This window comes from Thunnus thynnus, chromosome 4 (assembly GCF_963924715.1).
Source record: "Thunnus thynnus chromosome 4, fThuThy2.1, whole genome shotgun sequence".
NCBI classification, from domain to species: Eukaryota; Metazoa; Chordata; class Actinopteri; order Scombriformes; family Scombridae; genus Thunnus; species Thunnus thynnus.
The window spans coordinates 30,765,794-30,792,293 of record NC_089520.1 but is presented as its reverse complement, the minus strand read 5'-3'; the positions used below and the strand labels follow the sequence as shown (position 1 = coordinate 30,792,293).

Below are 26,500 nucleotides of genomic sequence, written 5' to 3'. Positions count from 1 at the left end.
CGGTAGAAAGTTCCTCCACACTTTCGTCCCTAGAAATGTTGCCTTCACTGCCTGTCAGAATAGGTTCATTTACCGATTGAGGTCACGTGAACGGTGTGTGAGAAAGTTTGACATAGAGATAGTTTTGTGATAAACACGCTGTATGTCGTGTCATCAAGAAAGACTTAAATCTTGGCATGTTGTAAAATAGACTATCTTTATTTTTTCATTCCTCTATTTACCTTTTAGGAGTCATGAAAAGCCTTTAACAACAATCTTTTTCATCTAGATTTTGTCTTTTTCATGTTGTAGCTCCACAACAAAGTTGGTTCTACTTGAAAAGTCACCGAAAGCAGGTCTGCTGTATTCCTATAAACTTTTCTAACTTTTCTAACTTTAAAGCTTACGAGGCGCACCTGAAGGCACCAAAAAGTCTCGGTCAATTAGTTGAGTTTAGACAGTGAGGAGAGCTTGTAGTCGGTCTGTGAGCGCTCCACCAATGACCAGCTAAAAACGCCCCACTGCTCCGACTCAGATCTGCGGGGGTGGGGAGTCCAGAAGTTTGGATTCGGACTTTGAAAACCATGGGATTCGAGCTGGACCGCTTTAAGGGGACCGTGGACCCGGATTTCAAATGCAACTTGTGTAATAAAGTCCTGGAGGACCCGCTGACGACTCCGTGCGGTCACGTCTTCTGCTCAGGCTGCGTGCTGCCCTGGGTCGTCCAGCAGAGCAGCTGCCCCGTCAAATGTCAGCGGATCTCCACCAAAGAGCTGAACCACGTCCTGCCTCTGAAAAACCTCATCCTGAAGCTGGAGATCAAATGTGACAACCACGCGAGGGGCTGCGATGCGGTGGTGAAGCTGCAGCATCTGGCCGAACACGCCGAGATGTGCGACTACTCCCCGGCGAAGTGCAGGAATAAAGGATGCAACGAGGTGCTCAACCTGGGGGACATGGATGCTCATATGCGTGAGACTTGCGAATACAGAGCTGTGGGGATATGCGAGAACGGCTGCGGGCTGATGCTCACCCATAAGGAGCAGAAATTAAACAGCCACTGCTGCCTGAGAGCCCTGAAGGCGCACAACAGCGCGCTGCACTGCAAAATCATCAGCCTGGACAGAGAGTTCAAGAAGCAGACTATTAAAGCCAACAAGAGGGAGAAGTCACTGCTGGCACAACTTTCCGCCGTGCACAGCGAGCTGCAGATGACAGCGCTGAAATATCAGAAGAAATTCACCGAGTACAGCGAGAGGATCGACTCTCTTACTAAGACCGTGGCTTTCTCCTGCAAGGTAACTTAAACAACAAAGTTTCTACTGTCAGAGAGCACAAGCAGCTTTTCTCTCTCTCATCCACAATGCTTTTTCTCCCTGTAACTGAGGGGAAACCTGTTTTATATTAGATTAAAATGCACAACAGAGAGAAAACAGTAAAAAAAAAATACACATATTCTTACACTTGTGTTTCAGAATGATCCCAAAATGTGAAGATTGAGTTTATTCTCATAGTGTAGACAGAGACAGTAACTAGCCTTTATTTTCTTAAATATGTATCAGCAACATGCTGTATATTACTCATCTTTAGTGGCATCCTCCTGTACATATGCTTCTAGGTCAACTTTTATGGGCTCTAACATATCTTTGCCAACATGTTTGCTTGTTTGCTTGAGCTGTGGGGACTCGGTGTCTCAGTTTTATGGGATCTCCATGTTGTTTGGGCAAGTATATTTTGACTTCTTCCCTGGTAAAAATAAAAGTCAAACTTTCAGTGTTTTTTTTCCCCCTGATAATTCAAGAGTCTGAGGGGCCAGTTCTCCAGGGCTCAGAAGTTTGTTTCTTTGCTGTCCTCTGCTTTGAGACATGGATGTCAGCTGTGCCTCTGGCCAGCTGGCAGTCAATGGGGGAGGGCCAAATATTTACTGCAGTTCTGTACACAACAAGAGCCAGGTTCCAGTTATATTGCCTCCTGGCAGCATGCTTGTTTGAGGCTTTCTGTCATCTGATGTTCGCCCCTTTTCCTTAGACAATCATAACAAATCAGAATCACGGAAGCAGCAGAGTTACTGGCACTGAAGTTTTAATAGTGTGGTGAGCCTCAACAGTTCTTAAAGGAGTTCTGAAGGACTGCAAGGCTTTTAAAAAAAAAAAAGAGCCATTGTTATGGGGATACTGCAAGCTGTGATGACGGGTGATGTTTTTTTCACTCCCACCTACAGTGTTACATGATGTAGTACAGTACCTGGTTAATGATGTATCTAAATCTGAGGGCTGGTGCAGACCCCTATTGCCGAAAAAGTGCTGTTGTAAGGAATAAGTGTGTTTTATGGTTCAAATTTGAAAACCTAATGCCTCCTTTAATGACCAATTATCAACATCATAAAGGATGCAGAAGTTCATAAGTCAGTTAATGAACTGAATTAGTGCATGGTTTTTGCACTGCTGCTGTGATCAGCAGAGGGGAGCGGTCAGATTGTAATCAGGCTTAGTTATAAAATCTGTCCAAGAACAGGAGGAGGAGCTTTTGATTCACTACAATTTGCACAGAAGGTACACAAACTGCTGGCAGTGTTACGTAAAGAAATCTGGATGAATGGGAACTTGGATGCTGGACTTGTTTCATTTTACACCTCATAACTACTTGTATTACTTCACTGAAGTTTCTTGCGCAGACACACAACTGCACGTCTTGTTTAAGTCACGTCTTTCAAAGACTTCACTTTTCTCTGAGTTTTCTTTTTCTTTTTCGGTTGGTGGTTTCATTTGTTCGTTATGGGCTCAGTTCCCAGCGATATGTGTTCCGGTAGACTGGTAAATTGCGCATCAAAAGCACCGATGCGGGGAAATGGTGAAATCGCTCATGCTGATATAAAGGAGCTTGCAGGGCCTGTAGCACAGCTGTTATCATAGTTCATTTGACAGCGGCTGCTCCTACCACTGAGGTAAACTGTAAGTTCAGTGCATTATTCCCAGTGTAACCCTAATAAAGTAATAAGAAGGAATAAATTCCCCTGTTCTGACACGCCTCGAACGTATAGGCCTATAAAACACACAGGAATTGTTCTGGAAATTGTCCCCAAAAGAGAAGGAGCAGCTCGGGAAGAGATGAAACGACGTTTTGCGAATGATGTGGTTAGTTGGAAAACTTTTTTTTTTTTTTAGAAAGGCTCTTTCACTGGGTCCAGTCAAGCAGTGAACAGGATTGTTTGATGGGAGAGGCTCAATGCACACATGAAACAGAGCGTCAAAAGTGGGATTAGCTGTGGGAGGCGGGCGATTCGTAGGCTGCCACTGAAACTCTGCCGGAGCACAGCTTCCTTTTTGTGAAGTCAGTGATCAGTTGTTATCAGATTTCATGAAATTCATGGCCTGTAGACCTTTTTCATGGGGGACATTTTGACTTGTCATACCAGGAAAAGTCCAGGTAATCATATTTATGATGTTATCCCTTTGAAGCGTCCCAGTAGCCAGCATGTTCCTCTGAACCAGCATACACAATGTCAAGGCATTGGAACCGTCACACTCAAATTGACCTCTGCCATTATTGATATTATGTAATAACACAAAAGGTCTATAGCATTATTTGTTATGACATATATTTTCCTCAAATCATTGTCAAAGAGTGAATACAGGCCCATCATTCCATGTGACGTTTGACGGGTAACCTACTTTAGTCTGTTTTTGAGTCTTCGTCTCTCCTGGGCTTAGGCTTCCTGAGCCAGATGGAGGATTTTAATGTCATCTTTTAATATCCAGGCGGCGACTGTGAGGGAGATCAAGATGACCTGGACATGTGGAATAACTGACTGGAGTTTCCAATAATAGTCCTAACACTTTTTTAAACTTCTTCAGTGAGCCAGCAAGGGCAATAAACACAGTGAAAAAAAAAGACAAAGCCAAAAAAAAAAAAAAGTGAGAGCTCAGATCTCCCTTTCACTGTCACACTTTCCGTTCAGCCTCAAATCTCTGTTTTGAACTGTGCTCCTCTGCTCTAACTGTGGCAGTGTTTGTGCTACTTGATGCGATAAAGGGCGTCTCTTCAAATCACAAGACATCAAACAGACTGAGCCTCCATTGAATTTGATCTGGGTAATCATGGGCTCAATCTGATTATGCTAATTGAGGTCTAATTTTAAAGCGTGAATCTATGAGATAATTTAGCAGAGTAATGTAGCCCATTAGTTATCTCCAATGCATGGGTGTCAATTGAATATGAGAGATCGCATTAATGAAAGGCATTAAGAAGTCACAGAAAGGATTTCCTGTTTCTTCTAGCTGATTTTATTTTAAAGTAATCCTTCAAACATAAGATATTGATTAGGCTGCTTCCTTTGTATATACTGTCTTTATATCTTTACTTCACCGCCACTCGCTTTACTTGACCAGCTCACAGAGTTTCTATCTCCTGATCACCAGCCAAAAGTTTAAGAATTAATATTTTTTTTGCTCTTGATTACAATACCTACACTATAATTAGACACACTATGTTAAGAGGCAGATGGAGGGGAAGCAGTTTGATGGAGGACAGGCTCGGAAAGTGTGACTGGTGCTGAGGTGAAGGCTCACCGTGAGTGTGCCAAGTCACCAGTAAGCAGTAGACGAAAGTTTCACTGCCAGTTTGCTTTCTTACCTCAGTAACAAAGTGCCCTGTGCTGCTTTTTCCGTAGTCACATTAAACGTTTGTTTACTTGACATTGCTCCCATGTGTTTCCCCCTAAATGATGTCAGTATGATCATGTTTTGCATTTTTGTCGGTAAGAACATTTTATTTTTATCACCTGGGCATGCCTGATGTTTTAGTAAATACACAACCTCCTGAAGAGAGACTCTTCATTTAGGGATTAGAGCTTTGCTAGAGTGTTCACAGATGTGCACAAAAAAAAAAAAAAAAAAAAAACACTCCTTAATTACTCTGAGTTCATTTTAATGGTTCTTGCAAGACTAAATGTGAAAGCACCTTTAAAATCCATCCAATTTGTTTTGGGGCTTGAGGCAGATTCAGTGTAACTCAGTTGGATGAAACTGTCTTTAATGTGCTTGCTTTTTTGCTTTTCTTTGTCAAATACTCTGTCAACGGTTTTCACTTAATGCCCAACTGTCCTCTTGTTGACAGTAACGGCTGTAGTCACTATGATTTGAAAGCATGTGTTGCTAATGCTGCCGTGACATGGTGCAGGAGCGCACATTCCTGAATGGCCTGACATGCACATGATGGTCTTTTTAGCCTATACGGTGGTCAGGACACTGTACATACCGATAATATCTGCTTTATATTTAGTCCCTCTATGTCGCAGCATACTGGAGTGGCAGCTGAAATTATGTTACCTTGCAACTCCCCTCTAAGTCCCCTTTAAAAAAAAGAGATTAAGAGCTGACTCTGCTAGTTTCCCAGAGTTCTTCATGTCATGTTGCCACTGAGTAAGAGGTCCGCTGGTGTATTGATTTACATAGGACAACAGTTTGTGAGAGGGAAGGGCTCTTTGAACTGGTCACTTCTGGGCTTCAGGCTGGCTAAGACTCAGGGAATGGTGAAGATTATGTCTGAACAACTTTAAAAAATGATATAATTGTTTTTTGTTGTTGTTGTTTTCAGCAATATTGGGATTAAGATTTAATTAAGAATTATTTTTCATAAATTAAACTCCAGACATATATTTTTGTACGGTTTAAAACAAGATCATTTGTAGCAAGCATAAACACAAACTCACTTTGTTCTACATTCATTTAATCTGTTACAATAATGCAATTTCTTGCTGTCACTGTTCTGCCAGAGTTTGTCAAACCAGTGAGTTGGAGAAAAGTAAAGTTTCAAGTAAACTTTCTCTTTTTCTATAGAAAAATTGAGCAATTTAGCCCACATTCATTAATACATTACATTAGTGGTATAATTGATGTTGTAACATTCAGATATAATTGTGACATTCAACAATGGTGTTATTATTATTATTAATAACAGCTACATAGCTAGCCATTTATGATATTAATGACGAACTATAAGTAAGTCATGTCTTACAATGTCTTTTGACAACCTAATGAAACAGCTCACAGCTCTGCCCTGTAGCTGCTTAAGCTAACGTTAACGTAAGATTTAGAGTCTGACTGGAAGAGCTGCTTCTCAGTCCTGCTTTAAGATGATAAGCTTAAAATAATGATGTGATATACTTATCAGTTTAACCAGCAGCAGCAGTCTGTCACAACTGACAGCTTCTAGCTGTGACAGACTGCTAGCTACCTGCTACTGTAGCTACCTGTCTGGAATATGAGGTACCTTGAATGTTTATTTTGAGAAAAAGTCACTCTTCTTTTGAGTGGTGAGTGATGTTTTCCTTCGACAAAACCATCTTTAACCGAGCGTTAATAATACCAACATGCAGAGAGCATATTAACTACAGAATAGTCTCATTTTTTTGCTGTCTGACCAGTTCACCCAATTAACATCAGTTAGCTACAACTGAGAAGAATTTGCCAGTAACAGTTGTCATTATAGCTGGCAAAATCAGCAGTCATCTACTAAAACTGTCACTTTCTACATCTTGATAATTGATTGAATTATAATTAAAATTCCAGAGATTTTCACATCATGATTTTGATATAAAATAAAATGAAGATGTGAAAAGAAAGCTGTTACAGTTTGACATCACCCCTTAATGTCTAGAGGAGTGTATAATTAATTTCTATTACCCCTACACATTGTTTTTTAGTGTGTCAGTGCCCCTATTATCTGCTAATTTGGTCGAGTATTTATTGGTCATTTTTTTCTGTTCTGTTCCTCTTACCCAGTTCAATCATTCTGTCGACCTCCTGGACGTGAAAATGGATTATTATGAATAACTTCCTGCCATCTCTTTGTTCACGTGTCTCTCCTCTGTCTGTCTGTAGGAAGGCGAGACTAAAAGCGTGACGGTTGTCCTTCTTCGTGAGGGCGGATCTCTGGGTTTTAACATCATAGGAGGAAGGCCATGCGCGGTAGGTTGAAAGCAGAGCGTCTTGGAGGTTTCATCTCCCCACGGTGATCAGCCAAGTGTCATATGGCAACCCAGGAATGAATAGCACATACTTGAACCACCACAAGCTTTCTCTGTACTGACTGACACAGCTTAGACAGTCATGCATGTGTTTTCTAGTCTGTGGATAGATGGACCGCATCTATCAAGTTTTTATTGTGTTTATATATTGGTCTGGTTTAGCGGATTTGGCATTACAGATTAAAAAAACTATAATTACTTTTATGAGAGTTAAATCCGGGATTATGGCTTTGACCGCAGTTGTTTTGTCTCTAATTGAGGGGATTTTGGTGGTGAGGTAAACACAGAGGAGAGGAAAGGGTCTTTTATCCCGGGCTGAACCTTTCACAGCCGCTGTGTTTTCTGCCTCGAGGCTCTGAAGTTAAAGTCATTAATGATGCCACACACTCTTGTGAGTGAAGGGTTGAAAATATCTCGACACCAGTCACAACTCTATTTTCCATACATGGAGCTTCGTTCTGCAGCGGAGGTCCTATTGAAATGGTGTTCCCTATATCTGTTTCACCGGGACTGAACTCAGCTTTAACAGGGCTGTTTTTCCACAGCCACAGTGACGCACTTTTCTGTAGCGACATACATTATCACTGTAAAACTTTTTATAGCGGGAAACTATAAAAAGATATGGACATAAAAAGCTGAGTCCACAATCTAGATTTGCAACCTTTCTCGCTCTTGTGACAGAACCATGTATCAAACTCAATCATAAGAGAGCAGAGATAATACTTGGTTTTTGCTTTCCCTGCTAGCCTCAAATCAACAGTGTGTGTAAGGAGCTATTCCTTAAAATGGAAATAGCTAATATCCCTGTAGCCTTTGACACATATGTTTCATGTGGCTGTCATTCTGCCATGGCTTGGTAGGAGCAATCAGCTGCCAGGGTTTGTGGTCTCCAGAAGGTCTGGTTTGTCTACAAATCTCAAGATAGTTGTAAGGCAAAGTAGAAAGCTTGTCGAATAATTTGCCTCTGAAAGAGGAGGCGCACCAGAAATTATTAATTAGACAGATTGCAGTGTGACTTCTGAGGTTTCTTTAAGTATCCCATTAAATTGCAGTTGTGTTGCAGAGCTCAGCAGGACTGTAGTGTATGTTTCATGTGGTTTTAAAGAGAGTGTGAAGAGAGATCTTAGCAGCAGTTTACTTTTTTTTTTAAAGCCAGTCATAGCTCTGACTCCGGGGTCATGGCCACAAGGTTCGATGCAGACTACCTTGTGTCCATGCAACATGTCCTCATGTCAACATATAGGCCCTTTTGCAAGCCGGGGTCAACCCTCCAGGCCTGGGAAGCATCTGAAGTTAAAGCTAACCCTTAAGTCCACACTCAAGGGCAGGGTGAAAAGGTCAGTTCACCCAAATTACAAAAAGACATATTTTTTCCATTTACTTCTACCGGTATGTAGCCATTCAAATAGTTTTGTTTTCATGTGCCCAGAGATTTGGAGATATCCAAAACTGAGATAGCTGCTGCCAATTAAAACAGATGACAGTGAGGATTGTGGATTACCCTGGACTGGGAAATTCCTCCTGGAGAGTTTTTCCAATATAATGTTAAATTCTTTTGAGCAGCACAAACAAAATTCCATTGAATTGCATTGTATTGGTGTTGAAGCAGAAGTTTGAAAGACCTATTTTTTCATTTTTTTATTTATTACACAGGGTCAAAGTTACATACATAAACATATAAAGGAAAATATTAAGTGTCAACAATGAAAACATACTAGAAAAGAAAAAAAAAGTTTGAAAAACTTAACAGCATGGCCAAATACAGCTAGGGTTTTAGTGATAAAATATGTTTTTTTTGTAATTTGGGTGAACTGTCTCTTCAACTAGCATGCCTTACAAAATTGGTTTGAATTGCTTGGTGTGGGCAAACCATTTGAATGTGTGCAAAATGTTTTTTCTTTAAAGTGATTCACTAGCTTTGAGAGTTTAATTGAATGTTTCTAACACTCCTTTTGTTCAGATGTCAGCCCTAACTTTAGCAAGGTTTCAAAGAATCTGTCAAAAACTTGTTTAGTAGCATTCTCCTTAACAATGTGAACACTGTGCTTATATTATTATGCTCCAGTGAATAACTGCAATTTACTCCACAGGACGACAATGACAGCACTTCAAATGAAGGGATCTTTGTATCCAAGATTGTTGAGAAAGGTCCAGCGGACAAGGAGGGCGGCCTTCAAATTCACGACAGAATAATAGAGGTATGTGACCTCCGCCGTAGTATACACTGTAATGTTTCATGATATGAAGGGAAAAAGCATAAGTTGACGTACTGTAGAAGGGAAGTTGGATTATGTGACAGCTGCTGTCTGCCCTATAAAGATGACAGCAGCGAGGAACCATGAAACCATCACTCAATATTTATATCCCATTGACCTCTGAAAATTTAACTCCAGCTTAAAGCAGCAAATGTGACACATCAATTGAGCATTTACATTTTATTTCAGCTCAAGAAAATAAATCTTGTAGACAGCTAAAGTTTCTACATATACTTCTACCAATCGACACTCAGTCGGAGGCTTTTGTTAAGTGGGGCATCACTGCATATAGATGGAGATAAACCTGAGGCGAGGCTGTCTGTCTTTAGTTTTAGGGAGTGAGAAAGAGCCCTGTGTTTTGCTTCCAAGCTGACAAATCCCCTATGACAGAGCTGCCGCGTAGCATCCTCCTCTCGCCTTTAAACAGAATCTCGTGCGGAAAGGCCAGCTCACCCTGAGGTCAACTTGAGGGATGCGTTGAAAAACCCAACATCACAAAGGTTGCTTTTATAGAACAGTTGTCAGCTAGAATCCTACACAATGGCTGCATTGAACAGAGAGGTTTATGTGGATTACAAGCGTGTATTACCGCGCCCCGCAAGATGACAAATTCGGTTTGTCGCAGGCTTTATTCGAACCTCAATGAAATTGCCCCCCGAGCATTTTGACCAGCACATTGCTTACAGAGTTGTTTGTGGAAAGTGTTTACAAGAAAAGAAGACTACCACATCTGGACTCTGTTGATCACTCTATCCTGCCATTCATGCACTTGAATACTAACTGCTTAGAAAAATGCCACAACTCCTCTGGCACAAGGCTCACACTGTAGTTCTAAATATTGTGGTTGTAAGTATGGCAACACCATTACAAAGATGTGACATGTTAGTCTTAAGTTGTAATCTCTTCTAGTAACATAATCAAGTGTTTCTGCAACTTGAGACTTGTCATGAGATCCCCTAACAAAAGGCAGGTTGAACCAGCCATTCATTCCGATCCTGGTGACATCAGGCCAAAGAAGGGACTCCAAGTGGGCCACTAGCTGATGCTGGAAGAGAGATTAGCTCATATGTCACATGAATATGTATCAGTGGAACTAAAATGTGTGTCTTTGCATGCATCTGCAGTGTCTGTTTTTATGAGCTTGCGTGCATGTGTTGGCCTGGGTGTGTGTGTGTGTGTGAAGGCATGAAGTTTGGGGAATCATGTTAATGGACCAGATGTTGCTGTATTTGGTTACTTGAGAAGATATCTTGTGTAAGGCTTAGTGTTCAGATAGCCATTCACTATTTATCAACTTAAAAAAAAAAAAAAGAAGGTACAGATTTTGCTTTAGGATAATGCTGCACTTGTGTTTGTCTTGCTGTTGAGCCATTGTGGGCGAAGTCACGGAATCTCTCCAATGGGAACATGAGCAGAGAGAATGTGAAGAGCCTAAGGAGGTAGCAAAGCACCCTATTCAGTGACCTTTTCTTTTCATGAGGTGAGAAACTACCAGACAAAAACCGACAAAATTAATCATTCAGCCATTGAAATAGAAATGCATAGACAGTTCAGAGTTGTTGTTCCACATTAGTGCTTTTCATCGGATGGGAAACACGATAGTAGAGGTGGTTCATATTTCGAAGACTCCCTCTTTGTTGGCTGGTTAGAGGAAAAAGTTCCATGTCATGGTTTCTCAGACCACAATAAGACATGCAACGTCATAACGACATGTTTGCAATTGTGTGAGGTCTTTAACCTCGGGTGATTGGGTCTCTGAACTCTTGTTTATAGTGGTGAATTAAAGGAATTTAATCCAAGAGCCTAAAGGCAGTTTCATGTTCATGTTTTGAAACAGCTCGTTACTCTGTCCTATTTAGCATCCCGTGTGGGACGCAGTGCATTAGAGAAGCAGAAGCCTTCAAGTGGTTTCGCATCGTACCTCTCAGGAAGCATTTTTTTCAAGCACATACTGCATGACTCCAATGCCTTTCACTCATCATATCTATAGGTATGATTTTATTCATGTTTGATGATCTTTGCAGGGAAGAAACCATTGATGGTTTCTCATTAGAGTTGCTGCTTCAACTATGTGTAGAAATTGTTTGAGGTTGAGATTTAAGGCACTCTGGCACTTAAGGCACTTGAAGGCACTCTGTTGTGATAATTATTATTAATATTACTTTCATGATTGATGAATCTATTAGCTTTAGTATAAAATTTCAGAAGAAAATTCCCTGAGCCCAATAATCTAACCAAATTTATTTGCATGAGCTTATTACTACCTCACTTTTCAAAAGTACTTTTGTAAAGCAGTCCAAACCCCAAAGATATGCAATTTGGTCATACAACAAAGAAAAGCAGACAATACTTGTGTTTGAGAAGGTGAGGTTTTGGGACTTTTGCTTAATAAATGACAGATAAATGACTAATCCATTAATTGAGTAAAAGCTTCAGCATTAATTAGAATTGTAAAAGTGAACAATCTTGAATTCCCAACGCAAACTTAAAAGCTTGAATGAAGTTGTAGCTGAAAAGTGTTTAAACTTTTCTGATTTCCCATGAAGGCTTTAGCTTCAGCATTTCGTAACATTCTATAATAACCACAGTCCTTGTGTTTCTGCCCACGTGACAAATGTATGCCCAACATTCACTCTTCTTCTTGCTCTGTTTAGATCCTCACCGCCTCCAGAGAAAAACATCTTTCTAGCTTGATAGATGCTATGTGCATTAGCTAGTTGCTGACTTTGTCTGCCTTCTGGTGCTGGTCTGGTAGTGTATAGTCACTTTATCAGAGCTTCTTCTCTGAAAATAGCTGCTTGCTGCACCTGGAAATAAGGTGGATAAGAGTGGGGTAGAGGGCCAGTAAACAAAAACAATTAGCTAAAAGAGGCTAAAACACTCCATAGAGCTTAGGGAACTGTGAGATAGGGCGATAAATGTCTGTGGGTTCATTTCTACCAGCGATGTCTTTCACATTATAAATAATTTGATCCATTGTTTATATAAAAAATAATTAGTGCAGCTTTAAAGAGTATATTCAGAAACTTCAGTGTTCCATTTTTAGTCATCATCACCCTCATTTCAAATTATAACGGAAAAGGAATATTTTTCCTCTTCTCTGACACATGAAATAGGCCTTACATGCCAACAAAAGCAATAATTTTGACAGCCATTCACAAGGCATAGCATAACACTGCTATGGGGATCAACCGCTCTGTATAAGGACAATCACATTACATGGAGCAGTGAAAAGCACGTTCACCTGAGGAAGCAGAACACCGCAGTACTGTCAACAGCCACAGAGCTGTTTTCTCTTCCTGTAGTAGAGGTGTTAGTTCCAGTAAGTCTATATGGATGTAACATGTACATGATGATCCACGGCTCGTCCTTCTATAACAGGCTCTTAGCGGGGGAGTGTGATAGCAGATGGCTGTCCTCTAACTGAGCTACAGGCTGGTATGAATCAGCACATGAATGCCTCCTTGTTCAGCCAGACATTTTTCTCATAAAAACCTTGAGCTGTGTTTGCTTTCACTAGCCCCCTCCGCAAGCTGAAAAATCTTTGCACTCTGGTCAGGATCTGCCCGTGTTTGCGGCCAGGATTTGATAAATAGGTTTTGATTCAGTTTAACTGTTTGGTCTGGTATGATGGGCACTGCTCCGCGGACCTGGCTTCTTCTCTAATCAGGTTTTAAGATAGTTGACTGATTACATCTTATTTAAAGAATGTTTACAAGTTTACCGTGTAAATGTAATCCTAGCATTTTTGTCTTCAATCTCACTTCACCCTGAGCAATGCTGGAACTCTGGCAAGAGTTTGTTGCTATGTATTTTCCTGCAAAGAATGACCTTCTACTTTCTTCAAGCCTCTTTGCTTGTGCAATATGACTAAGCCAATGTCACAATCCCAGAATGACCGTGCCTGATCTCTCAGGGCTGAAGGGGATGTTTTCTGTGTGGGCTTCCGAGTGTGAAAATAGGAAGAGAATGGAGACGCCTGGGTTGCTGTTGTAAATATCGCCTTGTAAATCCTCAGCAAACATTCTTAGGTCGCAGAGGGTGAATGGCAACAACTACTTTAAAATAAACTGACATTGGGAGATGCCAGTTCTAATATGGAGGACGGGTCTGCGTGTGTGTCTTTGGGTGGAGGGGGGGGAGGAGGGGGTGATTTAGCCAGCAGCAAAATGTTCCAGCTAAGACAATGTTTATATAAATATATAAACTGCATGTCATTTGAATTGGAAAGTGGAGACTGGAAGGGCAAAATTCAGCAGGACAACCTTTCTAGTCAGTTTCAACAACTCCAGAAGACATAGCATCTTAAAACTTGGAACCAAAAATAGCAGACATGTTTGTGCTGGCACAGTTTTGTAACAGATGATGCAAGTTGGATTAGCTGTTAGTTACCTCTGTTCATTTAACCTGTCTGAGATCGATAATGTATTTTTGCACGATAAGCTCGAGGAAGAGCAGGAGGATCATGGTGGAAAAATGCCAGCAGTTACAGTCGAGCGTGCATGAAATGCAAAGTCGTCTGCTCTGAATACAGCTACTTTATTGGCAACGAGGATATAAAATCCTTGTTGCTCGTCCTGAGACTTTGTAACTCACTACACTCATATCAGCTTTATTATGTTAGACACAGCCTGGTCCCATAATCATATTGCTTTAGTTTTTACTACTTATAAAAATATATATACATATGTAGGCTTTTAAACTTTCAGATGAAATTAATTTCACTGTAGATGTTTAAAATGTAGGGAAAAGGATTTTATCCTATTTGGTACTGCAAAATAATACATTTGGTATTTAAACTTCCTAGTCTTTGATTATATAAAATATAGAAGCGTGACACTCTTTAAGGCAGTCTGCAGTTTCTTACTTGTCACTTGCTCAATGAGTTGCGAGGTTACCCACAGTGAGCCACTAAACACTTCAAAACTCCCTGCAGTTCCTTAAGTATCAAGTCACCAGGCCAGAGACAGCTTAAAACCCAGCCACCTCGCACTTAGCGGTGACTGACAGAAATGTGAAGTGAGCTGTGTTGGAGGCGGATCCGAAGTGTGCGTGTCGATGAGCCTTTTATTCCTCTTTTTTTTGTGTGTGTGTCAGGGCCGCCATCCAAGGCAAAAAAAAGAACCAAGATATCTGGATAGTTTGGGGAGAAATTGGAATGTTAAGACATTCCAGATATTATTCCGATCCCTGGAAAGCTGTCATGACAAAAAAGTTTATTTCCATTATGATTGATTCAGTGTTCAATAATGTTCTTCTTTATGGTTTTTATGGCATGTTTTACAACACGGCTCTCAAGTGTAATTTTACTACAAAACGTTCGGTGCGTGCAAGCTCTGAATGAAATGTTATACTTGAAGGCTCCACTGATGAATATTGCTCTCAACCTTGGTTTGTGGAGCACATGTAATGTCATTGAATCTGACAGTTTCTTTCATGAGCGTGTGTCTAAAGGTGCATTTAGCATGTCATCAGTCCTCCATGGAAATAAAATGTCAGACTACAAGAGAATTGTGTGATTGGCTTGACTCCACTCTGACTAATAAGTCATTGCAGCACATGGCATCCTCAGCAGGACATGTGCCAAAAGTTCCCCAGGCGTTATTTCTGACCCGGAGGGCTATGAGGAACAGACATAGAAGTTATTTCCCTAAGGGGGATCACATGTTGTTTGGCATTCTGAGGCAAGAAGCAGGCCTTTGTCAAGCCTGTTATTGGATTTTGGTCCCCGTGCAGGCAGTGTGTTTATTCCCCAGATGGGCATGCTGAATGTGGCCTTGCTCTGTTGCTCCTGTCTGACCCTAGACAGGATGAATCCACCCCAGGCCAAGCGGGCCAAGCCTAGCAGCGAGCCACATTCCTGTGCCCCGTGGTCCAGCTGAGGCAGGAGCAGGACATTAAATCAAATCTAACTTTAAAGAGTCCATAATCAGCTTCTGGTGGTAGCCGCTGCCCTATGCAGAGCTGGTTTTAAGAAGTGAGGACAAGCACATCTTTGTTTTCCACCGCTCCCTATGGGGTGAAAAGAAAAGATTTTTAAGATGTGGAGTCGTCTCAGTCTAGAGATGGTGTGAGGTGAGATTCTGCCTCGCTCTAGCCAGAAGGCTGCTTTTGTCTCTGTCCCTCACCGCACACAGAATATTGTATTTTCCACTGAGTTTAAACAGCTTGTGTCCTCAAAGGCGAGCTGGCGCTTGATGATTTTTGTGGAGACATACAGTCTGGGCCTACAGTAAATGTGTTTGCTCTGCTCCAACACAGTCTCTGCCGGCTCCTCGTTCATTGGAGTTAGTGTGTTAATTTATGGCTCCTAAAAGGTTTAAGGGGGGCAGAAATAGGCAGGTGTAATTAAGACTAATTTTCCTGCCAATCAATCACTGGCCTTGTGCAAATGGATCAGCAACAATCGGCTCAGGTTGCTCTGCCAGCTGCTTCTCTTGTCAGACCCTGACCCCCAAGCACAGACTGCCCACCGACTCCTAATTAACTACCCTCAATTAAACCCTAATAGGCTGATTAACAGACCCTTAGTTGTGCTGTAATGGCCCGTCGTTTCCTCCCAGTGCCCCTCTGAAATAATCACCGCCCACTCTCTCTCAGCCTCTCTCTCTCTCTCTCTCTCTCTCTCTCTCTCTCTCTCTCTCTCTCTCTCTCTCTCTCTATTTGCAGGGCAGATGTGAGCTTAGCAGACTTGACACAAGCATGTTCACGTCTAGATGGAATACATACACATTTTCAAAAGCATTACAACAGAAGGACAGCAGCTCACCATTTTCCATTTTCTCTTTTATGTTCACAATAACATTTTACATAACAAATTACCAGATATGCCTTTTTGTGCAAACATTAAATGACCTCTTTACATATAGTCACTCAATCCTGAAAGATAACAGTAAAGGAACATCCCCAAACATGAACAATAACCCAGTAAAACTACACAGTGTTGCTTTCCATGTCCATGACAGCAGTTTTTAGGTCAAAATTCCCATTATTCTACAGCAAAGAGAGAGTTCAGCTTCAAAGTTCATTCTTGGCTTTGGAATTTGACAAAACAATATCACCTCGAGGTCCATTTAGTAGCTGTTTTGGAGCCCTCCATCCTATCACATGATCTTCATCAGCATTTACAGTTATCCCAGTTGAAATGATAGATTTTTAAATTTCCACTTTTTCCGAGCACTCGAAAGATTTTTGTCCATGTTGACTTAAAAGTTAACAAGTTTAGAGAAGCTTGAGAGCTGCTACTAAATGGACCTTGAAGTGAATTTGAAAACTAGATAGTTTAGCATTCCACCAATTTGTGCCATCTTTTTGCCAAATTGACACCAGTCCGCCCTCACATCAAGAAACAATATGTGTGGCCGAGAAATGTTACCGCAGTTTAATATGTGTGTCAATACCGCAGTTTATGCCAGTTTTCTTACAACCACATCTACTGAAAAATCTCTTTAACTGCACCAAAAATAGCACAGCTCGTAAATGTAGCTTTCTTAGTATTTGAGATGATCATAGAACGATTCTCACGAGGGAACGAAACAAAAATAGGAAACAGTGGTGCAGTCTTAAAACCATCATCTTAATGAAAGTGTTGACAGCTTTTACCAGATTGATCATCCGTTGTGTAGAACAGTTTAAAACTGTGTATAACTGCATTGAAAAAGTTGTAAATCTTTCTCGCTTGCTTCCTTCTTCAGTGGAGTCAAAGTCATGAAGGCTTGTCTTGACTTCTTCTCATGTCTGTCTGAGCTTCAGGAACAATAAGCAGAGATGACTCTACATGGTCAAATTCTTCACCACAGTAGTTATGTCAAATAAAATAAAGGTGCTTAACATTAGGCCTGTATAGAGGTAGTTTATTCCACTTAGAGCTGATATATAGGAGCATTATGGCAAACATAAAAACTACATGGGGACTGGTGATAGAGGGAATGCTCCATGCAGGGAAATCAATTAACTGGAGAAACAGACTGCCAAGACTCAGTGGTAGACTTAACAATAAATCACAAGATGTCGACATGCGTGCAGCTTTGTTTACAATTGTTATTGTTATTTTTCATTGGAATCTTGTTTTTTTTTCAGTTGGACTAGACCTACAGTTGTATCTTTCTTGACATAACTGGATTCTCGTGAGTCTATTTTACAACCAGTGCCAACATCATGATGATACACGAAGGGGACTTTCCTGTTTTATTACACAGATTCCATCTCTTACTTGTTGGCGGCAGACACCGTGACATATGTATTTGTCTCTATGGGAATGGCTATAGGCTGACAGTGATTTAAACATGGTTTGTGTGGCACTCTGTGATCCAACATTGGTCATTCAGCAGATTATAGGCTATAGATTTCCCTCATCTATCAAAATGCCAGAATGTGCTTGTCTCCCTCTCATATGGAATCATTACAGTTGTTGCTCCATTGAGATGATGAAGTGGACTTTATTCCTTTTCCCACAGCTCTGTATTACTTTAGATTCGACTCGCTGTTCGTCATGCACAGTAGTTTCAGTTTTGTTTTTTTTTCCAGAATGTGTCACCAGTGCAACAGAAAAGTTCACAAATCCTGCCTTTCACAACTTAAAATTTCCCTAACTTTCTCAATATGTAGGCCTATATACTTCCTCAAGCATTTTGTCTGATACGAATTTCCCAAACTATGAAACTTAATGGTTCTTCAGAGCTACAAAAAGTGCAAGACTGTCAACAAGAGTCCATGGTCAAAGCTGGTGACTTTAGCATTAATGCTAGCTGCTTGCTAGTGTTCAGGTACTTTACATTCTGGGCAGGGTTAGAGGATGTGCCTGAGGTTGCTGCCTTCACTGTAGAGCAGGTGATGACGGCCACACAGTGCATGATGAATGTGGCCCGGCGAGCAATGCAGTGCATCCAGCGGTCCAGTGCACTCAATCTCTGCTTAATGCAAATAGATCCGACTGGCACAGAGCGCTCGGCTCACGGAACTCAGATCAAACTGTCACGTCTAGGTATTTCAGGTTGATTTTAATAAAAGATTCAAGAATTGCATTGCCTATTTATCACTGCAAATGTTATTCGATTGGACTATGTAGGTGGAACATGTGTGGGCTTCCCTGTTTTTGCTACAAGAACCATTACAATACTTAATTTGCTTAAATTCAGCTCAATTCTTAAAAAAAAACACTACCTTTACTTAAATAATATATTTGTACTTGACTTTTCTGAAATGTATCACTCCTTTACATCAAAAAGTGCCAGTCTGACTTTCAGAAGAAGTCTGAGGCCCGCATTGAAGTGAGATTAATCAGGCTCTACTCACAGCAGCGCTGTGGCCATGGCTGATTCTGCTGCCAGCAGATGTTAGGTTTCATTTTGTAGGGCTCCATTAGGACTTCACAGATGCAAAACACACAGAGTTGGCATCACTGTATCATAATTGTCCCTTCTGTACATGACAGATGTTCAGTAATATCAGAGTTAATTGGACTACATCAACACATGTTTGTTTTTTTTGAAAGAACTATTGCACATGTGCCTTAACTTGACATATTTATGTACAGTAGTCCTGTAGTGCACACCTGCTCTTTTTCAACTCAAACATGTTGAGCATCTCCTCTCTGTGTAGTGAATGGCATTAGCTGCTAGTGGTTTGTTGGTGTGGTACAACATGGTTAGACTGGCGTTGATGGACAACAGCTAAGAAGAAGAAGCTCGTCATCCCTTATCAAAATGTTTCCTTCATTCTGACGACTAATCCCGGCGATGCATCCTGCTTTGTAGTTTGCCACTGCCCCCATTCTCCCCAGCCTCTCTTGAGGAGGTTCGGAGCTTTCCTACATTCACCAGCCAACTAGTGGAACGGGTGGCCGCTGCGCCGCCTTTTCTCATGCAAATGTGTGCAAATAGAAAACATTGTTCATCAGCGTGGTTCTCCGTCTCTGTTACGCCGCTTTGCTCTGGCCTTTCTCTTGTTCCCTTGAGAGAGATGTTCCCTTTCAAGTGTTACCTCTCTGTCTCATTCAAGACTTCCTCTTCCCTTTCGACAAATAGCCTGGAGGAACGGTCAGCGTCGGCTCATTGAGCAACCTTTATAGGGACGGGGAGAAAAAAGAGATAGAGATGTTCTGCAGGCGCCTCCCTCACACATCCCCACTCAAGTCTTATTTCTTTTTTTTTCCTCCCCTCAGAGGATGAGTTATTCCAGTGGGAAGTAAAGTGTGCTCTCTCCCAATACTCCCTTTTCTCTGAGAATATACAGGTGCCCTCCCTGCAAGTGCATGCTTCCCTGTCTTAGAAAGAAATCACAGCTTTTCATATCTTCTCAAAAGAAGCTGCTATATTTTTTTAATCGTGCTACTCAGCGTCCATCTGTGAATATCTGTTCAGTTATGTAGTGATATTTCAGCATGAGCTTGCAGTTCTATTAAACTCTTTTATTAAAAGCATATGTTTAATAACTTGTCTCTTCCATTCCTGCTGATCTACTGAGCATTCAGTCGTCTCCTTAAAATGGCACACCTTGTACCTGGGGTTGAATAGGTTGTGTCCGCAAATTCCTTTAGATTATGACATACGATAGTGCTTAGGCAGAGAAAATAACTGGCAGGCTCAGGAGAAGCCCAGGACCACCGGCTGAGAGCGCAGAGCCCTGTGCCAAGGTCAACGCCAAGGTGTCAATAAAGATACCTTTACTCCCTGCTAACAGAGGAGTGCTTTGATTAGAAACTGGGAGAATATGTAGCAGTTAATCAGGGAGGCATGCCAGCGGATGCACAGTGGCAGCCATTTTGTCTGCATCTTGCAGCGAGATCCAAGCAGATTTTTCCCCCCTTCTTCCCTCCGTATTCCAGCCAAGCGCTTGGCCAAACGCGTGATTGATATGTGCAGGTGGTAAAGGATATCCCCCTGGGTAAAAGTTCCCAGCTAACTTGAAAGAGAACATTTTCCCTTCTTGCCATCTTATAAAAACAGTTGTCTCAAAGCTGAAAGGCAAAGCAAGCCAGGAAAAGAAAAAGAAGTGTAATTTAACGTCTAATGTCTCTAACGTCATGCCTATCCTGGTTGGACAATAGGCCTTTGTAAGTCTTTGTAGGCCTGTTTTTTAATGCTCATAACACCATAAGCCCAGCTGCCTTGGGCTTACTTTTAAATACAAGGAAATTAAGCCTTTTGTCACTGTAGTTTCCACACTCCTCTCTTCTGCGACAGTATACCCTGAATATAAATGGAAGGAGGCTGCAAAGTGCCAAGTGGGAAGATGGAAAATTATTGTGAGGTAAAGCAGGCAGCCTTTTCTCTGGCAGAGTGCTGGGATGTTCCAGTTTGTGTGCAGCGGTGAGTCTACATTCGCTAAAAACAATTGATTTTCTCAAACTCTTAATAGGGTTGTTACGGTACACAAAATTCACGGTTCGGTACGTCAGTTTTGGGGTCACAGAAGGAAAAAAAACATTTAGAAAATAACATTTGGTCTTTTATTTTCAAAAATGTAAACATCCAACAAAGGGTCATTGGCAGTAACTATTACTGAATCAGTTAGTTGTGCTGCAGTGGAAACTATTACGGAAACACTGCTGTGTTTACTGCTGTGGAAAAGGAAAACAAGCTTTCTGTTTCTTGCAAGAAGTCAGGACACCTGCTGACAGCTGTTTTGTGCTGATTTATTGTCTAACTGTATATAAAGTAGTTGAAACTATTTCCACCTCCAGTAGCTACAACAGTAACAAGCTGCTAAAGACACTGATGCTTCAGTATTAATAAGCTAATGATGTCATATATAATAATAGTCAGAGGGACCAAACCACTCCTTTGACTTTCATACTTTTTGAAGTACTTTTGAGCTTTCTCTCTCAGAACTGGTTCTTGCAACATGCTGTCTGACCACGCCAGAAGTCAGATGTTTTTATGGTTTCTGAACGGCTTCACTCAAAGGCGAAGTGAAAAGCTGACTGTCACAGAGAGGGGAGGGGGACGGGGGAGACACGGTATCATTTCGCCACAGAGATAACGATGCATATTTTAATAATAGTGTTGTATTCAGTCCAGTGTTATGGGTCTCTCATTTGTCATTCTGATGGCAGCGACACTACAGTGTAACCAGGGTAACCAGGCTACCTTGGCTAAGCCGGCTAGCATACACCAATCAGTATGCTACACAAGCGTGTCTTGCAAAGAAAAGCAGTGGGATCCATAATAACGTGTATGCTACTGCTAGGTGGTGCGCTGCAAAAACATTCTGGGTGTAACTCGCACTCTACAATTATTGTTCAACACGTCAGTAATCGTTTGGGTCATGGGGCATATTGTTCGTACGACTGTACCGTCCGTATGACCATCCCATCCTGAACTATAATATCCATATCATGACAGTTCAGGACGAATACACATACTGTTACAGCCCTAACTCTTTTGGAGCATAGAACTGAAATGCTATTCTGTACCTGGCACAACAAAGATGAAATGTCTTTCAACTTTTAAGAGACAGAGAGGCCACAGAAGCTTCTTTTATCGTCCAAAAGAAGACAGAAGTTGTTTGTTTTCTCTATCCATGTCTGTTAGGTTTAAGGTTAAAGCCCCCGAACCCCCCTTGAATTCTTGATTTCTGCTCTATCTAGTTCTTGCTAAGCTCGAGGTCACCACCATCTTTCAGACACGGCGTAGATTTACACCAGATATCTATTTCTCTTTTGTTTTCATATCGTTGGGCATCATCTAGACTTATTCTGCCAGGGCACGCACTCTTGGCGATAACAGAACATAAAACAACATGGAAAATATGAGAGCTCAGGAATCCAGCCACCTGAAGCAGACTGATGTAGATAAAGCAGAATTTGGCCACAAAAAGAGGGAAACTGCATTGCTCTGTTTGGCTTTGAAATCCCTTCGTGGACACTACATTTTACATTATTCTTGAATTTTACATCCCAAAAATTCTCTTATTTTTTGCATCAATAGCGAGAGCAAGAGCACAAATGTCATTATTTTTTCCTCTGCCATCATTAAAGAAGACTACCTGCAGTCTTTCTTAGAGAGAGAGCCTGTGAAAGAACAAGGCTGGTTTTAACAGTGTGGCCTCTCTGCTCTCTAGCCATGCTATATCAGGCCAACAGCTGCTGTCTCTCAGCAAAGGCATGCTGACTGCTGGGGCTTGGCTTCCACACACACCGGATCTTACACAAGGCCCTTTATTTTTGGGCTTATGAGTTCGAAAAAGAAAAAAAAAAAAAAACACAACCCCAGCTCTATCTTGGATTTTATTAGTGTAAGAAATGAAAACATTTTTTCATGTTTGACGTGAAACCTTGAGTGTCTGGATAAACTATAGTGTTTGTTGTGCCGCATAGCTGCTGTCTTACCCTGGAGTTTAAAGATTTAAACAAGGTATCTCAGGTAAAGAGTGTGCAATGTTCTCCATGACTCAAATTCCTTGAATTAGAGCCAAAAAATGTAAACCCTCTTCCAGCTGTCCCTTGGCACATCAAGACAAGGCCTTTATCTGATTTTCAGGGAGTTTGAGTCGGTGCTGTTTGAACAGTACTGTTCACAGACAACAACCTTACACAACATGGGACGAATGCCACTAGAATCAGCGCCCAGTACAAGCTCCACTACATCTGTAGAAGCACATCTATAACCAGTGTTTTTTTTTGGGAGGGGGGTGGGGTGGGAGCTTTTTTGTCATGCCACAATTTGCTTTACCTTTTTAAAACCTGGTAGATTTGATGGTTACAATAATATTTTCAACCATTATCACCGTGTGTTAAACTTGCTGTGGAAATAAGAACCACATGTCCATTCGTTTTTCTGTACATAAAGGTATAGGTTAAGGAAAATGAAAGCTTCTCTGTCTCATCTGGACCTCCTCCCAGTCCCTTACCTCCAAGTAGCCGACTTGCTCCTGCAGACACACCACAACCACAGCGTGTAATACTGACATACTCTCCTGCCCCCTAGAAAAAGCATTTCACCTCCTGCGAGAAACATTTCCACTTCCAGAACTCACATAATTCAAACAATAATTAGGAAATGTTCATGGCACCGACTAGCCCCTGAGTTCATGTTTCAGGTAGGGTTAGAAAGAGAAGTGGTTCCAGACTGTTAATGTCTGTCACAGCAGAGTCAGAGCCCTGTGATTATTTTGGTGCAAAGGTCCAAATAAACCCTGTGGGTCACGACCTTGCTGATCTGAACCAAATGTGCTGCGCTTTGCAGCCTTTGTTGAAAGCCTTACCGAGCCGAGTGGCTGGATTGGAGCGACAATGGACGTTTTTTTTTTTTTTTTTCCACTGTTGCTGTCCTGCTAAGCTCTTCTTGGGTAGAATGTTTGAGTAGTAAGAACAGGGCGTCTAGCAGGCCATGCTTCATCTGCTCTCAAGTTGGTTTTCAGACAAAGGTTTCTTAGACAAATATACAAATCCTTACTTGAGCCAACCTTTTGAGGGCTCCTTCACAATGTGTCTAGACAAATACCTTTCCCATCGATCACTATCCATTTGCGAGTGTTAAACAAGTGGATTCGGTTTTTTATCTCGCCCGCAGCTGCATTAAAACTGTGGACATCAGCATGTATGTTACACATCCATCGGAGTGGGAAAACATGGTTCATTATGATGGCATTTCTTTGAAAGGCAAGTGATTCATCAAGTGGTGAAAGTCAACACTTTCAAACATGTTCAAAGGCTAAAGGACTCAAGCGTGTTCCAGCTATCTCCTCTGCTTTTCTGCAGCCGAACAATTTACATGGCCCTCAAAATTCAGTCAATATTTATGTAAGCGTGTACATTAGGGGCAGGCCGACAGAGCTCTGATCAAACGTTTCTTTCATCTATGACCTTCCTCTGACTCGAGTCACAGAAGCCTCGAACCAGGCCGAGGGTAATCAGATGTCAGGCCGGGTGTTTCGCCAGGGAATTGAGCACAGCTTCATACACGGGGGCCAAGGCTTTTGCATATCCCGCCCGCCCCCCCCCCTGTGGACTACCTATCCGCGTGCCCTCGGCTTTTCACTTCACTCTGACACCTTGCAGTGACAGAAGTTAAATTCCTCTCTGTGTACAGCTCCTAACAAGGAATGAAGGATGGGCGGGAATGGAAAGGTGGGGGCAGAATGGAAGCGTTCAAATCCATTGAGAACATATAATTCTACCCAGATTCTATGCAGTGTATATTGCTGTGGCCATGAAATGTTTCTAAATCAATTATCCGACTGGATCATGTGCTGCCTCACATACAATGGCTGTTAGTGGTACGTCTCGGCAGTTGAAGCTGCCTTTAGTTCTTTTTTTGTACTGCTGTAACTGTAACAATCCATTTATGTAACCATAACATCTCTAAGAATAGCCAGACATGGCCCTGCAGGATTAAAAAAAACAAATCTTTACCTTTTTGTGTTGAGAAGAGCATGCCAACACTATGAAGTCAAGGGCTATAAACGGCCACCAGTGGTACCAGTATGGCACAGGCTAGCAATAAGATCTCATAGCTAGTTTCAGCTCTTATTCGAGGACTCCCTGTTTGCAGACTAGAAAGGGGGGGGGGATTAACTTTGTTATTAGAATCCCTTGAAATGTTTTCTCAGATGTTTTTGCGCTCATTTGTCTGGCAGTAAAAACACAAAATCACAGTCATTCATAAATGACTGTTGTGGTTATAGGCTATGTCTTCGTCCTGTTAGAGCCTCACTTGGCTGTGTTTTGCCGCCCATGAATTAAATTACATGATGCAGAAACTCTAGGGGGCCAGACTGGAGACTCCACTCACTCAGTGGTGAGGGGCAGTCAAATAACTCTCCTGGTTTGCCTTTTCCAAAAGGATTCTGTGCCATCGTGCTGAAATGACAAGTAGCTGCTCCTGACATTGAAAGCCTCGCACTCACTCTCTCTTAGCCTTCAGTGTCTCTTTTGCTGTTTTCTCAGATGGTTCTCTCCTCATCTTGAGCACACATTTATTCTCTCTTCCCCCAACCTCTGATTAATCAAGTATGACTCTCCGAGGAAAAAATGCAACTTGGTGGTTTTGATGCTTCGCTCCTTGTCAGTGTGTCCAAATATGGAATTTTTGGAGCTAAATATTAAGTCTGGACTTCGGGGGAAAAATGAATGTCATCCCTTTGCAGTGTCCATTGTGAATGGTGTCATTGTAATCTAAGCTGCTCCTGTTAATCATTCAGAATTGCACAGTAAGCCCAAAACAAGGCCACTGAGTTGTGGTTTGACTGACACATGACATACGGTTTAAAAAAATATATCTTGGTAATGAGGTGCAACATGGTGTGATTTTCACAGCATGTGTCTGTGATCTTACACCTCAGGACTTCTCCGTAAAGTTCACATTTAAAGCCACTGTTTTACCTGTTTTGGGAAGGAAAAGAGTTTTAAGTGAGGAAGAGAAGGTTCATTTGGGGAGAAACACCACTGAGCTGCATATCATTTACATCACTTAAACAGGGATTACGGTAATCTTCAACTTGCATCACCTGGTTGTGTTGTCACCCTGATTCCCTTGTTGTCGTGTCTCCCGAGGAAACCGTCACACCGGCTTTCACAGCTGACTGAGCTGTTTGTCCAGCTCCTACACAGAGAGTAAAAGTCAACACAGAGAGTAAAACTGCACTCCCCTCATCACGAGAACAAGAACCGTCCAGCTGGAACCAGAGGAGGAACGCTCACCCACAAACACATGATTCACTTTAGTCAATTAGCCTGTTCGCTCAACAAAGCTTTTTATACCGCCTCAAAAATATCCTGCCTTTGTGCTGTTCATTCCAAAGCTTAATCTGTAAATTGTAAACAAGCGTGTCTTAAAGGAGAAGCCTCGATGAAGGAATGACGCAGTGGACATGTCAGGAGAAAGTGATCAAGAAGACTCAAATCTCAAGAGGACAAAACCTGGAGCGAACATCCAGCAGCACCTGAGATGAATTATAAATTATTCGGAGTCAAATGAATGATAAGAACACAAACCTCTCTCTGTCTCTCAGACACATACCATTTATAGTCTGCACCATTTAGCCATAAGTCATGAACTGTGTATATAAAATCAAGTTTACTGTTTTTGCATTGGTGCCAAGTAAAGAAAAAAAATCTAGTATGTCAAACTTAATTAGTCATTTGTCTACATTTTCAATCCAAGGTAGAGCAGTATAGACATAATGTGGCAAGGCATGCTTGAGGAATGCATCATTCAGATATTTGCTTTTGTGAAACTACAAAGAAGGCAGTGTGCACGGCTCAGGTTAGATTGGTTAGTTTAGAATGAGCACGACA

The 26,500-nt window shown here is 41.6% G+C and overlaps 1 protein-coding gene across 2 annotated transcripts in view; it reads left to right on the top strand.

Moving 5' to 3' along the window:
• The first annotated feature begins 298 nt into the window (after positions 1-298).
• The window catches only part of pdzrn3b (PDZ domain containing RING finger 3b), a 98,437-nt gene continuing 72,235 nt past the window's right edge, over positions 299-26,500 (top strand). The window contains exons 1-3 of one of the 2 annotated variants that reach the window (XM_067588305.1): positions 300-1,277; positions 6,861-6,947; positions 9,097-9,204. In XM_067588305.1, coding sequence (XP_067444406.1) covers positions 564-1,277; positions 6,861-6,947; positions 9,097-9,204 — 909 coding nt within the window. In that variant the 5' untranslated portion in view covers positions 300-563. Of the gene's footprint in view, positions 1,278-6,860; positions 6,948-9,096; positions 9,205-26,500 lie in introns of both variants that reach the window. The other variant, XM_067588306.1, reaches the window with a different exon arrangement.